Genomic DNA, 23,357 nt, shown 5'->3' with positions numbered 1-23,357 from the left:
TTGATGCTGAAAATTAAAACTCAGAACATAACAGGGTTTGTGTCACTGTTTCGGGGAACATTTCTTTCAAAGATGCTGAGATTGCTGGATTCTCACAGCCCTGTATCTTATTCACAGAGCTAATGAACCCACTGCCTTCCACACTGCAGCCTAGATCACTAACCTCGGGGCAAGATTCACCCCACAATCTCAACCAGACAGGAAAGAAAAAAACAAACAAACAAAGACACAAGCCAGTTCAGTTGATTTTGTGTTTTTCTATTTGGGGACAGTTCTCTGATAGTGCAGTGTTTCAGGTTCTATTCCATCCCAAACTGGTAATAGAATCCCATAAAATGTGTCATTCATATTTACAGCAAGACTTTGAGGCAGATTAATAATACAGGACATATACACAAAGACACACACAACAGAATTAGTCTGATATAAATGAGTTCAATACTGCTTCTGTACTATACACACACAGGCTGCGCTTCACTGGAAAGACAGGTCCACTGAGCAGGAGCTCCAATTCAGCCTCGTTTGGTTGTTGGTAGTCGTGTTCCAGGACATTTAGTGATATTCACACATTCAGCCTTTAAAAAAAATAAATATTAAAAAAAGTGAATTGCATGACTTCCAGCTTGCCCAGCTTCTACAGTGGATGCTTTTATATTTTAATGTTCATTGCAAAGCCGGCGCACACAGCTTCATCAGTGTTCAACACTCTCAGCTGCACTGCGAAAACTCCCCTTCACTCCCACACTCACTGAACCACATAAGCACTCCCACACAGGGAGTCCCCAGGGTCTTTTATAGATTCACTGTGCAAAACATTACTAGAAGCTGCATCTCCCTCTGTACCGACAGGACCTAGGATCTAGAGGTGGACTCACAGGAGCTCCAATCTAACTGTGGGAGAACTTTACTACAGGCTTGCTTTTCATATCAAGTGAACCTCTTGGTTTCGTTTAGGAAAGGGGAAGGTTTAAACTCTGAATAGCAGATTGGCCATCTGCCAGAGCAGACACTTCAGCAAATATGGATCCAGTTTCAACTTCAGCTGAGCAACAGACCCTAAAAAACAAAAAAAACACAGGGCCTTCTGATTCAAACAACTTTTAGTAGAAATGCAATATTAGTAATTATATAGAAATTAGAAAAATAAGCTGTGAAAGCTGCTAAAAACTTTGAATACGACAAAGTATTTTTCACCCAACTTAATTCAGTGTTTAAAATCAATACTGAATTAACTAAAGCACTTTCACTATCCAATCACATTCCCTGCCGTTCGTGTTCACACTGGAGCAGAGACTGCAGAGAGTACGAAAAAAAAACACTCTTAACGGACAGGGACAGCATGAAAAGTCTTGTTTTCATGAGGACCCCATCATACTGTGCAAGCAAAGAGAAGGAGCTCTATAAGGTGCCTTTCCGTATGATAAACAAAATAAGAGTATAAATCGCAGCATCAATCCAGTCACCATGTGTTCTTGTTGAGCAATTGCCCATTGTTTAAGAGAGCACAGGCTATAGAACAGCCTACTACATGAACGGTATAACAGTGCAATAAAATCTCATCTAAGAAACACTAGAAACCCTCACAGAGTAACTTAGTAGTAACCCAGCCCCCCCCCCCCCCCAAAATAAATAAGAAAAACTTTGTAGGACGGCTCCATGGCCATTCGGTTTCAACAGCAGGCCCTCCCTTCGATGTCAGGTTGTCTTCCTTTGATGGGTTGAAAGTTGGGACAGCTGGTGCGCATAGAAAGATTAGGAACCCACTGGCTTGCATTGCAGGTTTCATTGGATGAATGCAGAGGTTGTTTTACAGACACACAGAGCAATGCATGCTTTTGAAATATTGCCATGTCCATTGAATTACTGGGATCTCCAGCTGTCCATCATGTGCATTGGCCCGTGATAAAGCTGCTCCTCTTTGGGCAGATCTGGTCCATTCAGAGCAGATTTAGCAGGGTCTGACTGTTTCGATGGCTTGCACAGTCCTGACTGTTTGAGAAACTCATCTCGGAACGGTAGTTCTGTGTCTGCGGGTGAGAAATGGGTTTCCAGCCCCCCTGATAGAGGGACTGCTTTCCGTGATTGCTTGTTCTCTCAGCAAACCCTGCGTGTTCTTCCTGCTTCATCAGAGCACACAGAGCCTCTACAAAATGCAACCCTGAAAATGAAGGACAGTACAACAGTCTGGGGACCTGCTACTGCACTGTGAAGTCTCCCAAAAAAATAAATAAATAAAAAAGTCAGTGTTTTAAATGTTTGTTTCATCCAGTCCAGCTGAATTTGAACCCCGCCCTCTCCTTGCTGTGCAATCTGGGGGCGCACAACCCACTCTGGTGCACACAGCCCTCACTGAGACCCAACAGGAGGCTCTGTTGCAACAGAGATAGATTTCTATATATGGGTTTGAAGCATGAACAGGAAAGGAGATCTGCGAGTGAAGAGATAATCCAGAGCCCGCTGCCGGTGCTCAGGGAGAAACAGCACCGCTTCTCAGAGTAATGTGCAGCTTCAACGGTCTGTGGCATAACTCTTTACTAAAGAGTCATTAAAGCAGCACAAGAAGACTTCAGTGAAGTCACTTAAAGCAGCATGTCTAAACTGAAGTCTAAGTCTAAAGGCTTGTGCTCATAGTATAGCTCAGTGCGTTGTGTGAGGGGTAGTGTACGGAGGGGGGTGGGCTCTGTAGGGTCGGTGCTGTGACAGCCATGTTCTCCGGGTCTCAGTCTCTCTCTTCACTGCCCCCCCTGTCCCTGTCTGAGCCCCCTCCCCGCTCCTCGTTGCCCTCATTCCCCTCATTCCCCTCGCTCTCCCCCTCCTCCTCATACTGCTCCATATTCTGTCTGGCCAGCTGCTCACGACGTGCAGCGAGGCGGCTGCACCTCGGACAGTCCTCCAAGCGGAAGCAGTTCTTGTGATAGCAGGCCTTGCACTCTGAGGGGGAGACAGAGAGGGTCATTACTGTAAAGAATATATATATATATATATATATATATATATATATATATATATATATATATATATATATATACACTTTTTGTCTGGAAACATCAGCTGGTTTAACAGACCCTCAATTAGCACAAATCTTGAACTATCAAGGCCACACTGTTTTACTAATTATCAGCTTGGATTACCTTATGTTACCTTGGAGAAGGTAATCAGATGTTAATGTAAATCAGGTGCTGTGAAACCAGCAATACATCTTTTAAATTATATATATATATATATATATATATATATATATATATATATATATTTCTAAATGCAAACTGTCTAGACACACAACGCACACACACACACACATGGTGAGCAGCCTCACCTTCGCAGCGCCGGCACTTATTGAGCTCGAAAGGGAACAGGATGTCCTTGCCATTCCCACAGAACTCGCAGATAAAGCCCTTTGCCTGGCACAGCTGGAGGTGGAGTGGAGTGGAGAGAGGGTTAGTGAAAGTGCTCAGAGAACCGGAGTGACCCAGAGGTTACAGATGAACACCTGACATTATATATACATGCCATGGCAGAATGCTTCTAGAATAAATACAAAAATACAATGTACATCTTCTTACAATGTAATGTTAGCACTAGCTACACAAGATCAAATGTAATGTGCCCATATTGTTTCAATATAAATTGTTTTATTTACTTTAGACCCAACTTTCATTACTGTGGCGATGCATGCCCCTGTGGAGTTCAGAAAAGTATATCAGCGTGCTGCGTGCAATGTGCATGTGTGCTTCCTCACCACGCAGCTGTGCACGTGCGCGGCCCCCAGGCGCACCAGTTCTCGCAGGCGGGGGGACAGCTCCCCCTTGCGCACGGCGCTCAGGTCACTCAGAGAGTACAGGTGCAGGTCCTCAGTCAGGTGACCCGGCTCCCGGTCAAACTGTTCCAGCAACCTGCCGGGGGAGCAGGAGACACAGCGTCAGGGGCCAACACAACAGCCACCACACACAGAGCTGCTCACCTCCAGCTGCAGCACAGGAGAGATGCAACTCTCTTCATCTCATACAGGAGTGTATAAACCAAAGCATACAGCTTGGTACAAAGTACATCTCAGGCATTGCAGATTTCATAATACATAACAGACACCTGTTAAACTGGAGGGTATGTGGATTTTGACACGCAAAGGAAATTGTCAATGAGAAAGACGCTCGGCACCCTTCCGCCACCAGGGGGCTGTTCAGTAATGTCAGCGTTTAAGTAGAATTGAAAACAGCGCAAATCTACATGTTGCTTTGCTGAAATAGGAATCCCCCTGTACACAGTACATCCCTCTATGGGCAGGCTCCGTAGTGAATGCACAGTGCATGTGTTTCAGTTGGGGTTCATCTCATGAAGCTGCACCTTGTTGATCACAATGAAGTGTTCAAAGAAGCAGGGCTGCACTTACTCCCTAGCTAGCCGGCAGGTCTTGAACATGTTCTTCATGTGGACCAGCTGCATTCTCAGGAGCTGCAAGACACAAGCAAACAGAATCTTCAATCCACGGACAGAAAGCTACTGCAAAAGGAAACGGTAATAAAAACACAAGAGTAAGAGTAACTGGCAGCTTGCAGCACACCAACACAAAGAACAGCGTCAGGAAGCTTTGCTCCAGTACAAGTTCGCCCCACTATTTCACTTTTACAAAACTAGAAATAAAAGAAAGGGCTTCTCCATTTAACAATCAGAATAACAAACCATGGAAACTTTGTATTAGGAGCAAAAGCTACATGAATAAAGCATTAACCCCTAGTTGCATTTGGTCATTACTATTTTGACATAAAATATGTTTTTGTTGCTGTGTTAGTTTTGAGTCAAGTAACACAGGTTTAACACTGTCCTGACTTAGACCGCAGTAGAGAACAGTAGTTCCCAAAGCGACTGTCTGCCTGCCGGCCTGGCTGTTCGTGGGCAGCAGTGAAACGAAGGACGGCACACCGCGGCTCACTTACCCGCACTTGCTCCAGCGCCTTGACCTTCCTGTAGAGGGCGCTGTTGATGTCCTGCACATTGAAGAGGGGGTCACCCCAGATCTTGGCCAGCAGGTCTCTGGAGAAGTTGCTCAGGTAGTACTTGCTGAAGTCCCACTTGCGCAGGACGCGGCTGGGCACCACGGATTGAGAGTTCTCGTGGCAGCACTGGCAGAAGTACTTCCCAAGGTACTCGCAGTAGCGCAGACGCTTGATGTAATCTGACACAAGGACAGAGACAGAGACAAACACACACACAACAAATATAACAAGTACATAAAATATTTAGATGAGTTTAATAATTAGTAATCAATATCCCTGCTGGAACCCAACGTGAATGAATGAATGCAAGCGTCTCACCTGGGTCTGTGCGGATCCCACAGCCTGCACAGCGGTAGTTCTGCTTGGCCACCACTACCTTCCTCCTGGAACAGACAGCAGCAGGATTACAATGAGCCAGGCAGCAGAGTCTCTACTTTACAAACAGGCTGCTCAACTACCTGTGCACCACACCTACTCAAAAAAAATAATAATTCCAAGTAACGACAAAGCCAATGACTAACGCGCTGAATTAATTTTGCAGCAGATATGTAGTAAACTGAAGCGTGGCCAGTTTTGAACGCCATTAACACACACACACACACACACACTGACTTGGGCGCGGGGTGGATGTTGAAGATGATCTGTGGTCGAGGAGGAGCCCACTCCAGATTTCCTCGAACACGGATCCGCAGCTTGTAGATATCCGCGTGCTCGCCGTCATCCGGGGAGATCGGCAGCGAGTCCGGGATCGGCAGCAGCTGGCATGGGAGAAACAAAACAAAGAAAGAAATACAAATCACATACACGTCAGTGCCCATCAAGGATAACGCTTCAAAACAAGTAACCCAAAATGTACCACACATTCTGTATGGTGCACGGTCAGGATACGAATCACGATGTGCAGCTTGTCATGAAACGATACGGATCACTACACACGCACACTTTACCAATGATGGTATATGAATGAATGAATGAATGAATGAATGAATACAAACATGGTAATTTCTGCCAAAGATTACATTTTAAAGTACATAAATGACGCCTGGAATAAATAACACACAAACTCCTGAACTATTTGTATTTATTTTTTTACTGCAATATGGTACACATTAAACTTTGGTAACAAGTTCAAATGAACAATACAGCACTTCAGCTCTCTCAGCCCTACCTTCTGAGGGGCTTCGTGCTCGGGGACCAGCCAGTCCAGCTCAGAGGCGGCAGGGAGCTGCATCCCCTCAAACTGCCGCAGCAACCCCATCGCCACCGACTCGGCAGAGTTTGACTGCAGGTAGGAGGGAGAGCTGCAGAGACACAGAGGGACACAGGCAGGGGGCTTGTGTAAGCAAGGAAACGCGTGTGAGTGCATGCATGACCAATGACGAGGAGAAGACAGCAACTCACATGAACTCCGAGCTGAGCAAGGACTTGCCACTGCAGCAGGTCAGGCTCCTCTTAATATCAGCGTCTGCAATGAAACCACAGTGACAGACACACAAGACCCTGTTAATTACGACAGCAACACCCTGTTGAGAGGAGCAAAACCAACAGAAACAGCTAATGGACAGACAGGGAATGAACAGAGTGCGACACCAAAATGAGAGACTGTGACACAAGCAACCGACAGACACCGACACCCTGTGGTGAGGGGGAACTAGTAGACAGTGACACCACGTGCAGACATTAAAGGAGTAGACAGTAGCACCCTGCCACCCTGTAAGGGAATCAGCAAAACTACGACATCCAGCCGACATGGAACTGATGAGACAGCGACATCCTGTCTAGGGAGCTAACAGAGTCACACCTTGTTATGCAGTTAGTGTGCAGACGGTAACAAGCCTTTCTAACAGGAAGTTAAGAGACAGCAAGAGCTTGGTTTAAAGGACAGCTGGCATTAAAAACACTGGCTAATAGCAGCATTAAAAACACACTGAAACACTGGCTAACAGCAGCATTAAAAACACACTGGAACACTGGCTAATAGCAGTATTAAAATGACCATGTCATGGCTTGATTGAATTGAAACAATCTTTATCCCCGGAGTGGGAACCCTGAGCCTGAATATCTGCACCGTGAACCGCAGACATGGCACCACCCCCAAAACCTCACAGTGAACCCCCTTCCAGTGTGATCTAAAATCTACAGCTCCCCAAAGCACCAGCCACTCACACACCCACACCCCCCCCCACACACACACACACACAGAGTGAGACAGCGCCACCTGCAGCCTCCCCAGTGAAACTGACCCCAGGAGGCAGCCTGAATGGAGCTGTTACACAGTCAGGGGCTATGTCTTCACCAGCTCGCTTCTACAATACCGAATGGGCCGACTGAGGTGCAATTTAGTGAACTATCTAACATAGAAAAGCAATAAAAGCTGTTACTAACAGAGATGTTTTTGTTATGTAACATTTGTATATGATAATTGAATGTTTTGTACCTTCCTTAGTACAATTTCTTGGTGCACCTAGAGCAACTGCTTGCACCCCCACCACTTCCAATTTTTAAACGCGTGTGCACATCCCCACATACATGCTTGCTCACACACAAACGAAGCGCGATTGCCCGTGGACTTTTTCCGGTACCTGAGAACAACGAAGCCATGGATAAAGACAGTCCGCTCTTGGACATTAGAATCAGGTTAGATCCATCATTACCATCTGTGTGATGACAAAACGTTCACATTCAGCCTCAGCTCTCTGGCACTGGAACCCGACTGAGGAACACACCCTGCCTGCGCTAGACTGAGCCTCTGCAGGACTCAGCATCTACACATACATTAAACAGCTTCACTCTTTCAACACCACAGACAGGCCTGGGAGAGAGAACTAGCACTCAGCACTACAGGAAAGAGAACTCCACTCCACACTGCAGAGCGCTCTAGTATTATAGGAAAGAGAACTCCACTCAACACTGCAGAGTCCTCTAGCAATATAGGAAAGAGAACTCCACTCAACACTGCAGACCAGAAAACAAATATAATATGCTAAAATGTGAATCATTATTCTAAGCCACTGCAACTATTTAATTCACTATCACAAATTAATCTTTCTGTAAGGTTTCTCAGTGCTAAACGTGCTTATTAAGAGGCAGAGTTGTGGCTTAAGCTCTGACAGCAGGGTCTTCTTTCTATAATGAACAGGTTGTCACACCTCTCTCAGAATAGGTGACCCCTTAAGAAATTAGAAGAGTTAGGACCTGCATTGAGGACGGGCATACTGCCTTAATAGAACATACAACTACAGTACTTTCAGCAGCAAATAGTGTGCTGCAACCGAACTCGTTCTCTCTCTCTCTCTCTTACCTTTGAGCTCATACTCCTCCACCTCGTCAATGGAACTGGAGTCTGAGCGAAGCAGGGACTCCTGGGAGCTGTGCTGGGAACCGCCGCTGTCAGTGGTGGTGAAAGCTGAGGGGAGGCAGAGATACAGAGATCAGCGACTCAGAAAAAAAACAGCAGCATTCTCCTTTGGATGTAAGATAGCAAGGACTGCAAATGAAAGTATGGGTTTGCTTTGCTGTTTCTCACGTGTTCCTTCATTTCACCTTTCTAGGGGGTGCACCTTGAAAATGACTCAGCAAATCAGAAGATGCACGATCATCCTGAGTCAAGGTGTCTCCCTCAAATGTACGGAAGAAAAAAAAAAAAACTGTTTGCAGAGCAATGTGTTTAGCAAAACTACAGAAACGCAAGCTGCAGTTTGTAAGTTTTCATTCCTTCTTCATAATGAATGATGAACGAATGGTTGCTGGCTCCTGGCTACGTGCTGCGCTGGTACGTACTGCTGTGGGAGTGCGTCGGGGGAGGCTGCAGACGGCTGGTGCGGATCTGTTGCCTGCGGAGCCGGATCTTCTGTTTGAGCTCCAGGATCTCACGGTCGTTCTCCTCCTCCCCCTCCCCCTCAGAGCCCAGCCCCCCGCGCTTCAGCAGGTTACACTTCATCAGTTCAATCGCTGCGATCAGAGACTCTGAGATACTGAAGTGAGCGTTCTCCTGCAGCACGGAGACAGGCAGACAGACAGACAGACAGACAGGGGTTACAAACACATCACCCAACACGACAGTGCTCCATCCAACTATAAACATTTATAGAAAACTATAAAAAAGTACAACTTGCTGGCTAATGAGAACACTGATGATGGAATTAACCCAGGGGAAGTCAGCCCAAGCACTTGTGCAGGTCTTCATTCCTGCCATGTCTTTAAAAATTACACTGAACTACAATTATCAGTTACTTATACCAATAAACCTGTAATGGATCAGCACTCCCCCTCCACTAGTTAGACACACGTTTCCTGAATTCGCTTCTCATGTTTTATACAGCATGAAGATCGCACTGCCAGCCCCCCTAAAGCCTACCTTCTCCAGATCAGCACAGCTGCCAAAGTCCTGCTCAGAGAGGTAGCTGATGAGAGACTGTCCCTCCGAGGGCCTGCGGAACATGCTGTCCGACACACTGCTGACCTGGGAGCCCTCTGTGAAACAATAAAACACAGACACGGTCTCATCATTACAAAGATAAACTGGATTTCATTAAAAAGAGGTGCAGTCAGTCAGCGGTGAAGGGGTTAAGTGCGCAGCGCTCACCGGACTCCATGTAGAGGGAGCTGGGCGTGCTGACCTCGCTGCTGTGCGTGGAGAAGGCACCATACTCCATCACACTGGGCACCTCGGGGAGAGACTCTGACACACAGAAACACAGGTTAGCAGCACTCCAAAATCAAATCACCGCTTAAAACAGCTGGCAAATGAAGAGCACACAGAAGACAGATCCACAAAGGCTACAGGTTTCGCTCAGTAGAACACTGTTTCTATCAGTCCCTTAAAAAAAGTGCAGAATAAAGAGCTCAGTAAATCTGTCCCGGTGTTATACAGCTGCTAGACCTCAGCGGTGTGTTTTATGAACTGCCCTGGGCAAATACAAGTGCACAAAAAAATAAAGGGAACTGATCAAATATGAAATGCTCCGATGTGCAAAACATTTCAGAAATAAATAAACAATGTCAAGAAACTTCAATATAATGAGAAAACAAAAACATAAAGCGAATGGAAAAAATGAATTAAAAAAAAAAAATCAGCTGCGGACTGTCATCTTCCAGGGGTGAGTCTCGCTCTTTTCACTGCTCCCCTTTCCCTGCATCGCTCTACCTTGCCATTTCTTCTGATGGTACAGTAGAACACTAGAGCAGCCCCTCTCCAACCCTCTCTCTAGCTGAACTGTGTTTATATCAGACAGGCGACACCCAGCTTCACTGAAACAGCGGGGCAGGTGAAGGACACATTCCCCCTGAACCCTGCCCAGCACACAGGGAGCATGCGAGGGACTTTACCATGCCCAGGAGGAGAGAACAGCAAAAGCGTGCACAAAGAAAGCATGCAATGGCGATGGAGGTGAGCGTGACAGAGAGTTGAAGCGCTGCAAACCTGCCATGGGGTCCTCAATTATAATAGTGATGTCCCGGTGTCCTCCTTCACAGAGCAGGCAAGGAGAGAGGGTTAGAGACAGACATGGTGAGACTACAGGAAAGGACAGGGTTAGACCTGCTCTACTATTAAACAATCTGTACTGCAGGATGTGAAGGAAAGGGAAGAGAGATCTAGGAGGCTGATTTACTAAGCTGTTCTTCAAACTAGCCCCCATTTCATTTAAGAATGGAAAAACCTTTCTTGAAGTTATTGAAATATGAAAGTAGTGCACATTTCATTTGAGCAAAAGTTTAGTATATCAGACCCAAATAAAACAGCAAGTTAGACATAAAACAAAATTATACAGCAGAACAGCGTCTCCCTCAAAAACCTCCATGCAAGAGCGTTTAAGCTGCAATTACAACCTGAAAATAATCATACTGATGAATTAAATACAAAAATTAAAAACCACACACACACAATTTAAAATCTGAGTTGCATAAAATATTAAATTGTTAAATCTCTCACGCTATCAACGAAACACGATACCCTGTGCTAAACAGTCCTAGTCAAACAGCAGCTCCTAGTCAAACAGTAGGTTCAACTGGGACTGCTTTGTACAGGGTCCTGTGTTTTGCTTGGATTGGACTTCAATCCTTTGTACTCCCTAATCTAGAGTAAGATCAGAAAGCTCACTGTTGAACTGCCCTCCCCAACTCACCTGGTGCCCGCGCCTGTGTGACTCCTGTGTCGGAGTGTGAGCGGGCGTGGCTCTTCCTTACCCTGCCCGGTCTCTCCGCCCCCTGTCCCTCAGAGAAGCTGGAGCGCCGGGGGGGCAGGCTGAGGAGGGCGGACCTCAGGGATGAGGGTGCGGTTACAGCCGGAGTATCTCCCTTCCCGCTCCCATTGCTCCCAGTGCTGCTGTGGGAGGCACGGCGGCGCCGACCCAGGTTCCCGATGGCCAGGTACTCCGGCCCGTCATCGAGCTCTCCGCAGGGGTCCTCGGGACAGTCCTCGGGGGCGTAGGTGGCCGGGACGCTGCCTGCTGGAGTGGTGGGCTCAGTGACAGAGACGCTGGGCAATCCGGGGGGCAGTGGACTGATTCCTCTGTCTGCACAGAGCCAAGACTGGGCTGCACCGGAGCGCTGCATGTGGCTCCCAAACTGACCGTCTACTGCAGGGGGAAATCAGGGACAGGCAGTTAGAAATTCAGTACATTGCATTGCATATGCAGGTTTGTGCTGTAGGTCAGTTTTAATAAACTGCTGGTTGAACTCATTTTCATGATGTCAATGAATGAAGTAACGAGAAGTAACAAACCAGCTGGCTGCAGTAGGAGGGGGTGTCACCTGTGTGCATGGGGGCGGGGGGGGGGGGGGGGTATCTGTGCTGTGTGTGTGCGTGTTACCTGTGCCACACTATATCTGTGTGCCTGTCGCTGTTACCTGTACCAGGCAGGGGGCTGCACTGTGTGTGTCTGTGTTACCTGTACCAGGCAGGGGGCTGCACTGTGTGTGTCTGTGTTACCTGTGCTAGGCAGGGGGCTGCACTGTGTGTGTCTGTGTTACCTGTGCTAGGCAGGGGGCTCCACTGTCCTGCTCGCTGGCTGTTGTAGGAGGTGGTGTATCTGCACTGCACCCCGTTGTGGGGGAGGATGCCCACAGACCCCGGCAAGGCCAGCAGACTCTGACTCTTCATCAGCAGCACAGGGGACTCCTTCTTGCGGGCCAGCTGGGGGAAAAGAGACAGTCAAGGAGTGGAACTGTTTATTAACTCAGTACTAAACCCTCATGACACACAGAACATGCAAGATGCACTCTCTCATTGAAAAGGGTTGTAACTTTCATTCAACAAAGAGTCTCAGTCATAGTGTTCACTTCATTGCGAGGTACGCTGCACCCCAGCCTGACAGAGTCCCGCTCTCACCATGGTCGTGTCGATCTGAGCCAGCAGCTTGGGGTTGTTCTGCTCCACAGCCTCCAGACACTGGAACATGGCCGTCACGTGGGGGTCACTCTGGAGGAACGCACAGTCTGAGAGGAGGGGGGCAACAACAGAGCAAGGGTTACTCTCTGTGCTTACAGCAATGCTGTACAACACCAACATTAAACTGTGTGCTGCCATCATATTCCACCACTGCACCACAGCTTACAAATCAATTAAAAAAAGAAAAGAAAAGAACGCAGCACCTCATGGCACTGTACAAAAGACAGCTCCAACAAGACCTGCAACTAGCTTACGCAGCTGCATGTCTGTGCTAGAATTTGCGTGCGCAGGTGCACGCCTGTGCTACAGTTTGCACAGGTTGTTTTGGACCGGCTGTTAGAAACCGTGTGTGCAATCGCATGCCTGTGTTGTAATTTGTGCATGTGGTTACCTGTGTAGAATTTGCGAGTGTAGCTGCGCTGGTGCAGCAGGGGCCGCAGCTGTGCAGACAGGCAGTGGAACTGCAGGCTGTGGTGAAGCCAGCGCTCTGCCTTGTGCCACTCGCTGGGCTGCAGGCCAGGCCTCGGGCTCCTCTCCTCCAGGTTCATGAACTGGGGGCAGAGAGAGAGAGAGAGAGAGAGAGAGACAGAGAGAGAGAGAGATTGAGGGGACTGGGACTGAAATGCAATCCAACATCTTCACAACATTTCAGGTTGGATTTCGGTGCAGGAGAACGATTGACAAAGACACAAACTCGGTACCTGGTCGACATGCGGTGCCAGCTGCGGGCTGACGTAGCGGACGCACCACACAAAGCGCCAGTAATCCTTCTGCTTGCAGTAAACCTGCAAAAACATGCGAGTGTCAGAGAGCAGTGCTGGTGGAGTAGCAGAGCCTGGGAGGGTTAAGAGAGAGATATAGATCATAGATCAAATAAATGCTGTTTGTGGGACTGGGAACCACTGCACTAGCAGGATCATGTCAATCAGTGTGTTCTTGTTAAGGGACTCAATCATTAAAGCAAGGCTAGTGTCTGGACTTGCAGCTCCACAATGGGGAGAGAATGTACACTTCCTCTTAGTCACTGCTACTGTACAGCCATCTCCTACTGTCACTGACTGTCAGCAGAGTCCTCTTTCCTCATTGCTGACATTATCTGGATTTTACTTCAAGGGCTTGTCAGAGTAGGTTGGAACTACATACACTGTTTGTTTGGGGTTTTTTTTGCACACAGTGGGCGACTAAAAATAGCTTGCTGCGTTGTACAGTAGTTGCTTGATAAGCATATTGTTAAGCAAAGGAAGTTAGTAAAATAATTCTTCTGCATTTAAGAAAGAAATTGCAAGCGAGTGCAAAGCGAGCGCCCTGCCCCAGCGAGCAGCCGCCCAGCACCTCGTCGTGCAGCAGTCCGTGGCTCAGGATGTTGTTCATGTCCTTGCACAGCCGCTCCAGACCCCCGTACTTAGACCACACGTTGGGGTTGTTGGTGGACAGCAGCCCCTCCACGGTGGTCTTCAGACTGCCCAGCAGCTTCCAGTGCTCCCTCCTGCAGAGACAGCAAACACAGCACAGTCAGAGAGGGTGACAGAGAGAGAGAGAGGACACACGAGGAGACAAGCTGCTGAGCTCACTCAAAAACAAAAGAAAAAGCATTTCACAAAACAAACATATCCTATGGGCAAATGGCAGGCTCAGGGTTTTGTTTCCTGTGAAATAACTTGTCATGTGCTTTCTGCCCAGGTCTCCACAGATGACCGATTCTCTAATTCAGCAGAAACTCTGTCCTGGAGTAGAAAAGGAAGTTCAAGATGCAACTCAGCAATGTAATCTATTTTATTTTAATCTCAAGAGCAGGAAACCAACAAAGAGCTTTCAGGAAAAGCAAGCGAGCCATCCCGGATCAGCAGGGCAATTCTAATATGGAACGCTGCTCCAATTCATCAAATCTGCCTGCTGGACAAAATCTACCAGCAACACATTGCACAGCAATCTCCAATAGCCTTTCAACATCACAAGGCTGGGATTTACAGAAGTAATGAGGCTTACAAAACACTAAAACCCAACAGTGTGGGCTTGTACTTTTGTCATGTATTAGCGTGCTTCTCATCTGAATACTTGACTATGAAGATGGTGTTACATCCGAGACAGGCAGCCCCGAGCCTTTCTTCAATACTAGATTATATTCGGTTTTTTAAACACACACCTGGATCGTATGACCTGCAGTCTGCAGTGTAGCTCTGGTAATGGATCTCACAGTAAAAAAACCAGACTAAACTGCTATGCAACAGACTGAAAGGACTACGGCGTACGTCATTAAACTAAATCCCCTTGCAGTTCTGACATGCTTAATCAATGCACTTACACAAACAAAAAAAACAGAAAACACCCTGAATAAGGAAGCAGAACTAAAACCCTAACAATATCCCAAAAAGAGCTGACACCACAACAAGGTCTGGCAAATGCCATAAATACCAGAACTGCTATGGACTGGACTCTGGACAGAAAACAACAGGAAACAGCTACATTTACAACCTTTTTATAATTCCAGCAAATTCCCAAGTGAAACAAGCGTCTGCAGGTTGGCTCTACGGGAGGGCAGAAAGACAAATCCAGCGGTGTAGAATGGAATGCCACTAGCATTCCAATACAGACCTGTCCCCATCCCATGCCTGGTTTAAATGCAAGCTTGATTAGCCATAATGTGCAAGTATCAAGCTCATATGCATCTGATTAATGGATCTAACCGCTATGCAACAGGAGTCTTATTGCCATCCCTGTATACCCACCAACTCCCCTGTCACAATTCTGTGATGATAATAATAATAATAATAATAATAATAATAATAATAATAATAATAATAATAATAATAATAGTTATTTGTGTTTACTTTTCCTTAAATTACAAAGTGCGTTGTGTCGGTTACACTTTAGTATGTGTGGGTGATACTGCCTACAATACACTTTGCTCATTACAGATCTCAGGACTTTCACAGTGAGAGCCTTCTTTCTAGACTTCATGGTGGTGGATCAGTGAACTCCCCACCCCTCTTAATATTAACAAGAGCACAACTGACTCTTCATGCAGCCACAGTTCCACTCACTTCAAGTGACACAAACACACCAGGAAACACAAAATGAACTACTGTACCAGCACTCCACTTCCTCTCTTCATGGGCTGTTCACATGAATCTAGGAGAATACTGCAGTTTGATCCATTCCTGGTTTTACTACGAGTCTAATCAGACACACCTGAGCTTGTTATCTATACACTGTGGCTAATCTAGCTCGTATTAAAACCTGGAACAGGTGAAAATGCTATGCACCAGGAGTCTTATTTCCATCACGACAGTCTCAAGTTGAACTGCAGTGGAAAAAAACTTAGATGAGTAACACGGTTATAAAAAAAAAAAAAAATTAAAAACCCGGGCCCACGTACAACAGGCCCACGCACAACTGTACGTGGGTCTGTGTTTCTCGCAGTGACTCACAGCAGCTGCACACGCGTCGCTCGATGAGCCGGGACCCCGCCCAGGGAAGCACCTCACTCAGGTGACACATTCAATCCCAGTTTGTTATTGCTGGCTACTCTCAATTAAGGGCGATGTTGGCACCAGTCTGATTATAACTGGCACAAAGGCAGCTGATTCCGCCGCTGCTGGCAGCTGCACAGAACAGTTTCCTAATATAATATAACCACGCACTAGCTTAAAAGTCAATAACACGTATGTATCTTTCTGCAGTACTGATGGTGTTACGGTCAGCAGTCTTTATAGGGCTTTTTACTGGCAGTATAATCTGTACTGTGGAAAGAGGAATACCAAAAAAAAAAAAAAAAATGTATTTAAATTATAACCACAGGTAGGTCTACAAATCAATACAACAAGGACAAACTATACTACTGTATATAGATGTAATTTGCCTTTCTTAACGCAACTTCGTCATGCAGTGGACCCGCGTCATGTACCTCAGCAAGATTATTATTATTATTATTATTATTATTATTATTATTAACCTGTGTATGGCAGTTCAATTGAAAATATAAATGATATTATAGCAGCTGGTAAAACAACAGACATAACCCTCGGATAAATAATGTACGCACATTGTGATCCTATATATAGAGCGACTGGGGAGGTTTTTATTATAGCGTGTATAGGACCAATACTCCAGTCTTTCGAGAAATCGGCAGAAACATAACTTGGAGGAACATATATATAATTATTATTATGAATGTATTTATTACCTCCTGGTCTCGCTCTCCTCCGTCATTGCATCCATGTCTCCCGGTGCAAGAGGGAAACCCAGCTGCAAACAATCCGTGCTCGTCTTCTTTGTGAAACCGCTCATAGCTGCGGTGTTGTTATTTAATCAATCATTATTAGGAACGTGTTTTTGTTGGGTTTTTCCCACCTCCGAAATCTTCTCTCTCTCGTCTTGAATCTGACAAGCATTAACCAGCCGCCCACAACGCTGAGGTCACTCAGACCAGTCACTTCCTTCTTCCGGACGCGTATTGAAACTACATCTACCAGGGTGCTGTGCGAGAACACGAACTACACGCGTCACGGTGCTGGGTAACGCCTTGTTCTGAATTTAGTTAACCCTTTCGTGCTTTAAATGTTGAAAACAGTTGAAAATAAATATTTTTGGACACATAATTAATATTTTTTTTTGGTATTGAATTGTTTTTCTATTTTAACTCATAAGATTGGCATCCTCATATGAAGTCATCTTTCATGTCCCCATATAAAGACTGGAAGAGAGGTTTTAATTGTAGAACTAGACGACAATAAGATAAAAAGGCCCGTTTGTAAAAATAGAACAATTACAAATGCCTTGCACTTTTATTTAATGAACAAAATACTCACTAAATTACTATATATTTTGTTCTAAAAAAATAAATAAAAACTACTACATACTGTACATGCAACTGTACTGTTTTAATCTAGGGGTCTGCAACAGTATAGTAAACTACATTTCCCAACATTCAATGGAGATTAGTTTAAAGGGCCTTTGCCGTAGTGACGTACATTATTTTTTGCACATGCGCAGAGAGGTGCTGGGGCGGGTGGTCTCTAGAGTTGCGGGGTTTTGACTGAGCGGAGAAAGTGGGGAGGCCTTAATACTATAGCTAATAGTGTTGTTATTATCGCTGGTGCAGCTGTATTTAGTTAAAAAATATACTTGAAAAATACAAAAATACGGTATGAGAAGGAACGGGTTCAAGAGCAGAGACGGGCCGGGTTTCGCTCATCAGCGCAACAGCAGTTCAGAGGGGCTGGATAAAATTGACATGTCTCTGGGTAAGGACAGAAACCCAGAGTGTTTTTAGATGTATAATATAATATAATATAATGTAATGTAATATAATATGTGTGACTGGGAATGAGATACCAGGGCCCGCGGAGATAGGGGTCGAGGTTAACTACAGCAGCTGCCATGGTTTCGGTTTGACCCACCAACATGCAACCGGAGAGGCTTTACAAAGATAAATGAGAAGGAAAGTGCAGCACCAGGACATCTGCTCAGTGGGGGGATACCTGCGGGAAGACATGCCAAACAAACCACGGGCCTAAAAACGAGACTAGAATAAAGAGGCTGCGCACTTCTGTGTTTGTTTGTGGTCTTTATCACGTGCGTAAACTACAATCTGCAGTGGTTAATCATGTATCTGCTGCACGAAATAACCCTTCCATTCACCCGAGCCGGGTAAAACAAGTTCAGATAGTATGTTGTAATGGTACGGGGTTTGTTTGTGAGTGTGTCTTACTGTTAGGGATGTTTTCCAATCACAGCGGTTTGTACATATCCTCCATGACGTTGGTTGTCAGTAGTAAGACATCACAAACAAGCTCTCCTTATGGATACTGGGTTAGACTGAGGCCGTTAGGGTATCGGTGATGGTTTAGGTGATATTATAAATGTTCTGTCAATGGATGGATCTTGAATAAAACTTAAGACTGATTTTACCATCATCATGCATTGCTTCAAATATGTTAATTCAAATGTCACACTTTTTTGTGTGTGTTTATTTGTTTTGCACCAAGCCTTGTGTTACAGTTCTGTGAATGATGATGATTATAATAATATTTGTCTTTTCCTTACAAAGTGGGTTATGTTGGTTACACTTTGGTATGTGCGGGTGATACTGCTTACAATAATTGGAAACCAGACAAATTGCCACCTTGCTAATTGCGGATCTGTGCAGTGGGAGCTTCATTTCCGTCCCTGGATTATGATGTTGTCCTATTGCAGATGATATAATCAGGCTGAACAAGAAGGAGCAGAGGAACATCCAGCCGGCCCGGTTCTCCCAGGGCAAGCCCAGAATGACCTGGAAACCCCAGCAGGGCTGGCGAGCGCCTCCGATTCTGAGAACGGCATGGCACGGGACCCAGCAGCAGCAACAGAGAGGTGGGGAGAGCACGTCGACCACGGCAGCGCTTGGGACTCACGCTAGCCCTGCTGCACACAGTCCTGGGGTTCAGAACTACCTTCAATGAAGTGTGTTATTGAAAAGATCAGGCATTTGAGCAGGGTTGGAAACTCACGCTAGCTCTGCTGCACACAGTCCTGGGGATCGGAACTGCCCTGAATGAAGTGTGTTATTGAAAAGATCAGGAGTTTGAGCAGGGTTGGAAACTCACACTAGCCCTGCTGCACACAGTCCTGGGGTTCAGAACTGCCCTGAATGAAGTGTGTTATTGAAAAGATCAGGAGTTTGAGCAGGGTTGGAAACTCACACTAGCCCTGCTGCACACAGTCCTGGGGTTCAGAACTGCCCTGAATGAAGTATGTTATTGAAAAGATCAGGAGTTTGAGCAGGGCTGGAAACTCACGCTAGCCCTGCTGCACACAGTCCTGGGGTTCAGAACTGCCCTGAATGAAGTGTGTTATTGAAAAGATCAGGAGTTTGAGCAGGGCTGGAAACTCACGCTAGCCCTGCTGCACACCTGGGGTTCAGAACTTCCCTGAATGAAGTGTATTATTTAAATGATCAGCAGCCAGCAGTTTAATGTTAAATAAATTGTTCCTCCCTGGCATGAAGTGTCATTAGTTCAGAGCTTATTTACCAGGGGCCTGTTTGTTCAAACTACTGGCACCTGTTCCTATCAGTAATATAGCTAAACAAGGGAAGCTGTGATACACAGGGCTGGGTGCGGGGCTAGTGCGAGTTTCAAACCCTGCTGTGGTGGGTTTAATGCGGCCACACTATGTTTTAAATAATAATAATAACCCCTGGTAGTTCACACCAGACTCAGAAACACTGTTGGAGAGATTGGTTTTTCATAAAGGGTCCTTCAAATTGTTTTTACAGTTCATACAGCAATCTCCGAGCTCGTTTGGCTTCAGTTCATAGTGAAGCGTGGAAGTGTTTTGCAGTTGCAGTGCTGCGGCAGTGTTAATTCACGTCTCAGGAAGCTGCACTGGCACGTGCCTGACGCTTCGCTGGATTTGTGTTCCAGGCCTAGGGATCAACAGGCTAGGAGTCCGAGGGAAGAAGCTGCTGCCTGCTGTGGGGAAGAGGCGTGCCCAGGGCATCGGCACGTGGCTGGCTGCCAGAAAACCTGGAGCACTGCAGAAAGGAATCAGCCCACTAAACAGACCCACTTTCACTCAGATGGTAAAAAGAAGGAGGCTCACGTACCCTGAGGAAACATCCCTAGAATCAATTTGTTAGCATCCCCATAAGAAGTGGCTGTGAAGAAAGTAACAGAAGGCATGCTCGTTCAGCATAGTCAGTGTAACGAGCCTCTGCTTGCTTGTTAGAGGTCTGAGATGGAAAAATAATTTTGCTGTGCAGCTCAAATCCTCAAGTTTCCTTCTTTTCTGTCTGTTACCAGAGACCCCATCTTGGGTTGAAGAGAAGGATGCTCCCTTACAGACAGACTGATGTACAGAGGAGGCAACTGCCAGCTGTGACAGGGCCTGTCGAGCTCAGGAGGTGAGCACTGGAACATTAATCCACACAGGGCACGACACCAGAGCATTAGAGCCTGAATAACTGCGTGTTTGGTTTTTAGAATTTGTAAATTTTTGTATGCATTTGAAGTCTTCAGCACGGGTGATGTGTGACAGCGTTTCGGTGTTTCTCTTTGCAGGAATGTTTTGCCAGCCAGCGTCCCCAGTCCAGCAGCCCCACCACTAGCACCACATCACCACCCAGCTCGCCAGACCCAGAAGGAGTTGCGTCAGGCCACCTTCCTGTCCAGGAGAGGGCTCAAGGTAACGTCCTCCTCCCGGTGTTTGTGCAGGGCTGCTGTTAGCACACTGTCGCACACAAACCAGATGCCAGTTTGACTCCGTTTCCAAGATCGTTCTATGTTACTTTCTGGACCCGGACCTTGTGATATCTGCTGCTGTTGTATTTAATGTGAGTTTAAACCAGGAATCCTTTGACAGAGGGTTGTTGATTCTTCAGTGTTTCAGAGAACATTGAAAGAAAGAAGTACAAAATTGTGGTGTAAGATTGCAAGTTTGTTTGTTTACCTGTACAGGCTGGTTTTTACTTGCTCTTTGTTTGAAATCTTCTATTGAGCCACACCATTGCTTAACTTGCTTCTGTTCTGCCCTGTTTGTCATCCTAAGGTTCAGACTCATTTGCCGACGGTGCCAAGCCAGCCACCAATGACCCAAAGAACGCAGCAGTAAGTCTCGTCTTGTACATCATATTCGTGTTAGTGCTGCTTCTGCACGCCACTGTACGCATACCAGTTAACCCTGTATATCTGCACTTTATAAAATAGATGACTTGGCCATTAAAAAATACATTCAAATGTATACAATAAATTAAAAAAAAAACAAAAAAAACATGATTTTGTTTTTCCTTTCGGCTCTGGAAAGCTACGTTTAAATTGGCGAAATCTCATTGCTCGCTTTGACAGCTGCTACACAACCTAAAGGATCGTTCTCATTAGCTGTGGCCCTTTGCTTTCTGCCTTGTGCACAACACGCATTTTAAAATGGAATATTTTCAAGCCCCAACACTTCAGCTTTGTTGAACAGTTTTGCTTTCTGTCACCAGATGGCGCACATCCACCACAGATGGAGGCATCCTGACTGTATCCATCGACAACCCGACTGCCAGAACGGTGCCACCAGAGTAAGTGCCGTCCTGCAGTGTAGTCGGTGTACACCCTGAAGAAAACAAATACTTCTACTGAATCAGTGGGTCAGCATTGCACCAAAAATGGTAGCGAATTCAACCATTTGTCTCAAATGAAATTGGCTCTCCTATCACAAAGAGAAGAAATCATCTTAGCATGCGAGACGTGATTAACCTCCTTTTTAAATGAAGGTTCAGTTGAAGTTCTAGTTCACTGTACCTTGATGAGTGATGACAACACTATGGTCTCATACAGGTGTAGGGAGCTCTGGCTGCTCCATTCCCGGTTTAATTGATTGATTGGTTTATTACTCTGTCAAAGGAATCTATTCAGTTTGAAATGTAAAGACATTGTTGGTTTTAACAAAGCCATGACTGCAAGGGACAAGGATGGCCACCCTCTTGTGCAGTGTACAAGTGTGCCTGTTCAAAGAGGCTACCCCAACCCCACACACCCCAGCTTAGCTCTCACTGAAAACCAGCCAGCCTGCCTGCTGAAGGGGCATATTAAACAAATCTTCGGATTACTAACCGAGGTCTCCACTGATTCCTTACAGCCCCCCCAGGCCGCGGGTCCTGCGCCCCCCGATGCCTCCTGCCCCCCTGAAGCTAGAAGATCTGGAGGAGAAGAAAGTCCCCAAAGGCGTGTCTCTGGAGTTTGACATAAACAGCGTGGGGAAGCAGGTATGCTCACGGGAGCCCCTAGCAAAGGCTGTGTAACTACAGCCCAGAGAACTGGCCTGTCACTTTATTAAAACAAGAGTAATGTGCCGCATCATTTAATTAAGGCATATATGTTTGGTCTCTGTATTCAGTGTGTGTGTTTTTTTTGTTTTTTTCTAAGCAAGTAAACCTGCTTGCTTTGACAGTGTGTCGTATTTCTTTTTTTTACACTCGCAAACGGCAGTCTTTCACACTGTAATAATCATGGCAGGAATAGACTGGATTTTTTTTCTTTTTAATGTGGTTTATAAGTGAAGAGTAACCCTGTTAACGTTGTTTGCAGACGGCCCTGACCCTGAATGAACGGTTTAAAATCCTGAAGGATCAGAGGACGGCTGTCGCTCAGACTAAAGGGAGTCGCTTTGTTACAGTGGGGTAAAGAGGTGCGCCAGCCAGCTTGAATGAGGAGGCAGCCGTCCAGCCCCCACTGAAGTCCTCACCGAATCTGCAGGGAGCAGTTTCCCGTTCCTAATTCAGGGACCTGATACAGCAGATGTGTTATTTGTAACCCTTACTTACTTTGTACAATGTTAAAAAGAGTATGCCAGCTGGGATTTCATTTCGAGGTTAATAGTGATACAAAAGAAAAGGACTTGGGGTTGAGAGAGGTGGAGACACACATGGTTGTTTTTTTTTATATATACATGTATAAAGTTTCTTAAAAAAAAAAAGAGGGAATTGTAAAAATTATTTTGTATAAAAACCAAAACTAATTTTATCAGTGTTCTTTTAATAAGCTCCACCAAGTAGAGCATTTGCTTTTTTTTTTAAGATCTGTTTTAAAAGTGACCCTCTGTGACCTTGAGAGTCTGTGGCTCTTCTTTTCAGCAGTTCTCCCCTCTCGGTTCACACACCCGCACCCAGTTCTGCGACTCTTCTGAGACGAGCTGTGTCCTTTTGTGTTGGGCTGTCTGATTGCCCGCACTGAGGATGTTTGCCCCTGTGCTTGTTTATCACGGTTACGGTAATTGTTGTACATGGTTTATATACAAAGAAATGCAGGGCAGCAGTTGTGTGTTCATGCTTTCTTGTGTAGTGTTTTTTTTTTGTTTTTTTTTAGTAAAAAAAAAAGAAATATTAAATTCCAAGTGTTGAATTCTGAATGTAAAAAAATAAATAAATAAACTTTTTTTTTAAATAAATGTTAAGTTTCACTTTGTGTGTTGTTGTCTCTAACTCTGCTGTTAATTCACTCCCACCCTCTTAT

General features: G+C 45.7%; 2 protein-coding genes across 7 annotated transcripts; one reads left to right on the top strand and one right to left on the bottom strand.

Moving 5' to 3' along the window:
- Window positions 1-237: 237 nt before the first annotated feature.
- On the bottom strand, window positions 238-16,873 carry LOC117416807 (run domain Beclin-1-interacting and cysteine-rich domain-containing protein-like). 5 transcript variants are annotated; one of them, XM_034028196.3, is made up of 22 exons: window positions 16,565-16,873; window positions 13,714-13,867; window positions 13,083-13,166; window positions 12,773-12,932; window positions 12,322-12,428; window positions 11,964-12,126; window positions 11,117-11,569; window positions 10,414-10,458; window positions 9,577-9,672; window positions 9,349-9,464; window positions 8,772-8,982; window positions 8,293-8,397; window positions 7,574-7,648; window positions 6,393-6,456; window positions 6,160-6,292; window positions 5,604-5,749; window positions 5,310-5,374; window positions 4,932-5,170; window positions 4,388-4,449; window positions 3,740-3,893; window positions 3,317-3,410; window positions 238-2,931 (listed from the first exon to the last, which is right to left on the bottom strand). In XM_034028196.3, exons 1-22 carry the CDS (start codon window positions 16,666-16,668, stop codon window positions 2,720-2,722), a joined length of 3,042 nt encoding a protein of 1,013 aa, XP_033884087.3. In that variant the 5' UTR covers window positions 16,669-16,873; the 3' UTR covers window positions 238-2,719. The 5 variants fall into 5 exon arrangements, with proteins under 5 accessions (XP_033884087.3, XP_058890262.1, XP_058890263.1 ...); XM_059034279.1 differs by lacking the exon at window positions 16,565-16,873 and adding an exon at window positions 15,810-15,892; XM_059034280.1 differs by lacking the exon at window positions 16,565-16,873 and adding an exon at window positions 15,470-15,715.
- Window positions 16,874-17,356: 483 nt separating this feature from the next.
- On the top strand, window positions 17,357-23,292 carry LOC117416882 (UAP56-interacting factor-like). 2 transcript variants are annotated; one of them, XM_034028339.3, is made up of 9 exons: window positions 17,357-17,624; window positions 18,577-18,735; window positions 19,788-19,945; window positions 20,166-20,266; window positions 20,424-20,547; window positions 20,911-20,969; window positions 21,347-21,424; window positions 21,985-22,111; window positions 22,434-23,292. In XM_034028339.3, the coding sequence occupies exons 1-9, from the start codon at window positions 17,528-17,530 to the stop codon at window positions 22,527-22,529; spliced, it is 999 nt and encodes a 332-aa protein (XP_033884230.3). In that variant the 5' UTR covers window positions 17,357-17,527; the 3' UTR covers window positions 22,530-23,292. The 2 variants fall into 2 exon arrangements, with proteins under 2 accessions (XP_033884230.3, XP_058890259.1); XM_059034276.1 differs by lacking the exon at window positions 18,577-18,735.
- The last annotated feature ends 65 nt before the right edge of the window (window positions 23,293-23,357 follow it).

The sequence above is a fragment of the Acipenser ruthenus genome, chromosome 12 (assembly GCF_902713425.1).
Source record: "Acipenser ruthenus chromosome 12, fAciRut3.2 maternal haplotype, whole genome shotgun sequence".
NCBI lineage: Eukaryota > Metazoa > Chordata > Actinopteri > Acipenseriformes > Acipenseridae > Acipenser > Acipenser ruthenus.
Note: the sequence above shows the minus strand (reverse complement) of the source record. Positions and strands in the feature narration are given on the sequence as shown.

What these genes read in the sequence shown, in the direction of transcription:
- LOC117416807 (XM_034028196.3), bottom strand. Translation starts at nt 16,668, where the DNA reads ATGAGCGGTTTCACAAAGAAGACGAGCACGGATTGTTTGCAGCTGGGT. An exon ending in TGGCACCGCATGTCGACCAG is followed by an intron (nt 12,933 to 13,082) that starts GTACCGAGTTTG and finishes CTCTGCCCCCAG; the next exon opens with TTCATGAACCTGGAGGAGAG. An exon ending in AACATCCACCCCGCGCCCAA is followed by an intron (nt 5,375 to 5,603) that starts GTCAGTGTGTGT and finishes TGTCTGTTCCAG; the next exon opens with GAGGAAGGTAGTGGTGGCCA.
- LOC117416882 (XM_034028339.3), top strand. Translation starts at nt 17,528, where the DNA reads ATGAGAAGGAACGGGTTCAAGAGCAGAGACGGGCCGGGTTTCGCTCAT. An exon ending in CCAGCAGCAGCAACAGAGAG is followed by an intron (nt 18,736 to 19,787) that starts GTGGGGAGAGCA and finishes TTTGTGTTCCAG; the next exon opens with GCCTAGGGATCAACAGGCTA. An exon ending in GCCAGAACGGTGCCACCAGA is followed by an intron (nt 21,425 to 21,984) that starts GTAAGTGCCGTC and finishes GATTCCTTACAG; the next exon opens with CCCCCCCAGGCCGCGGGTCC.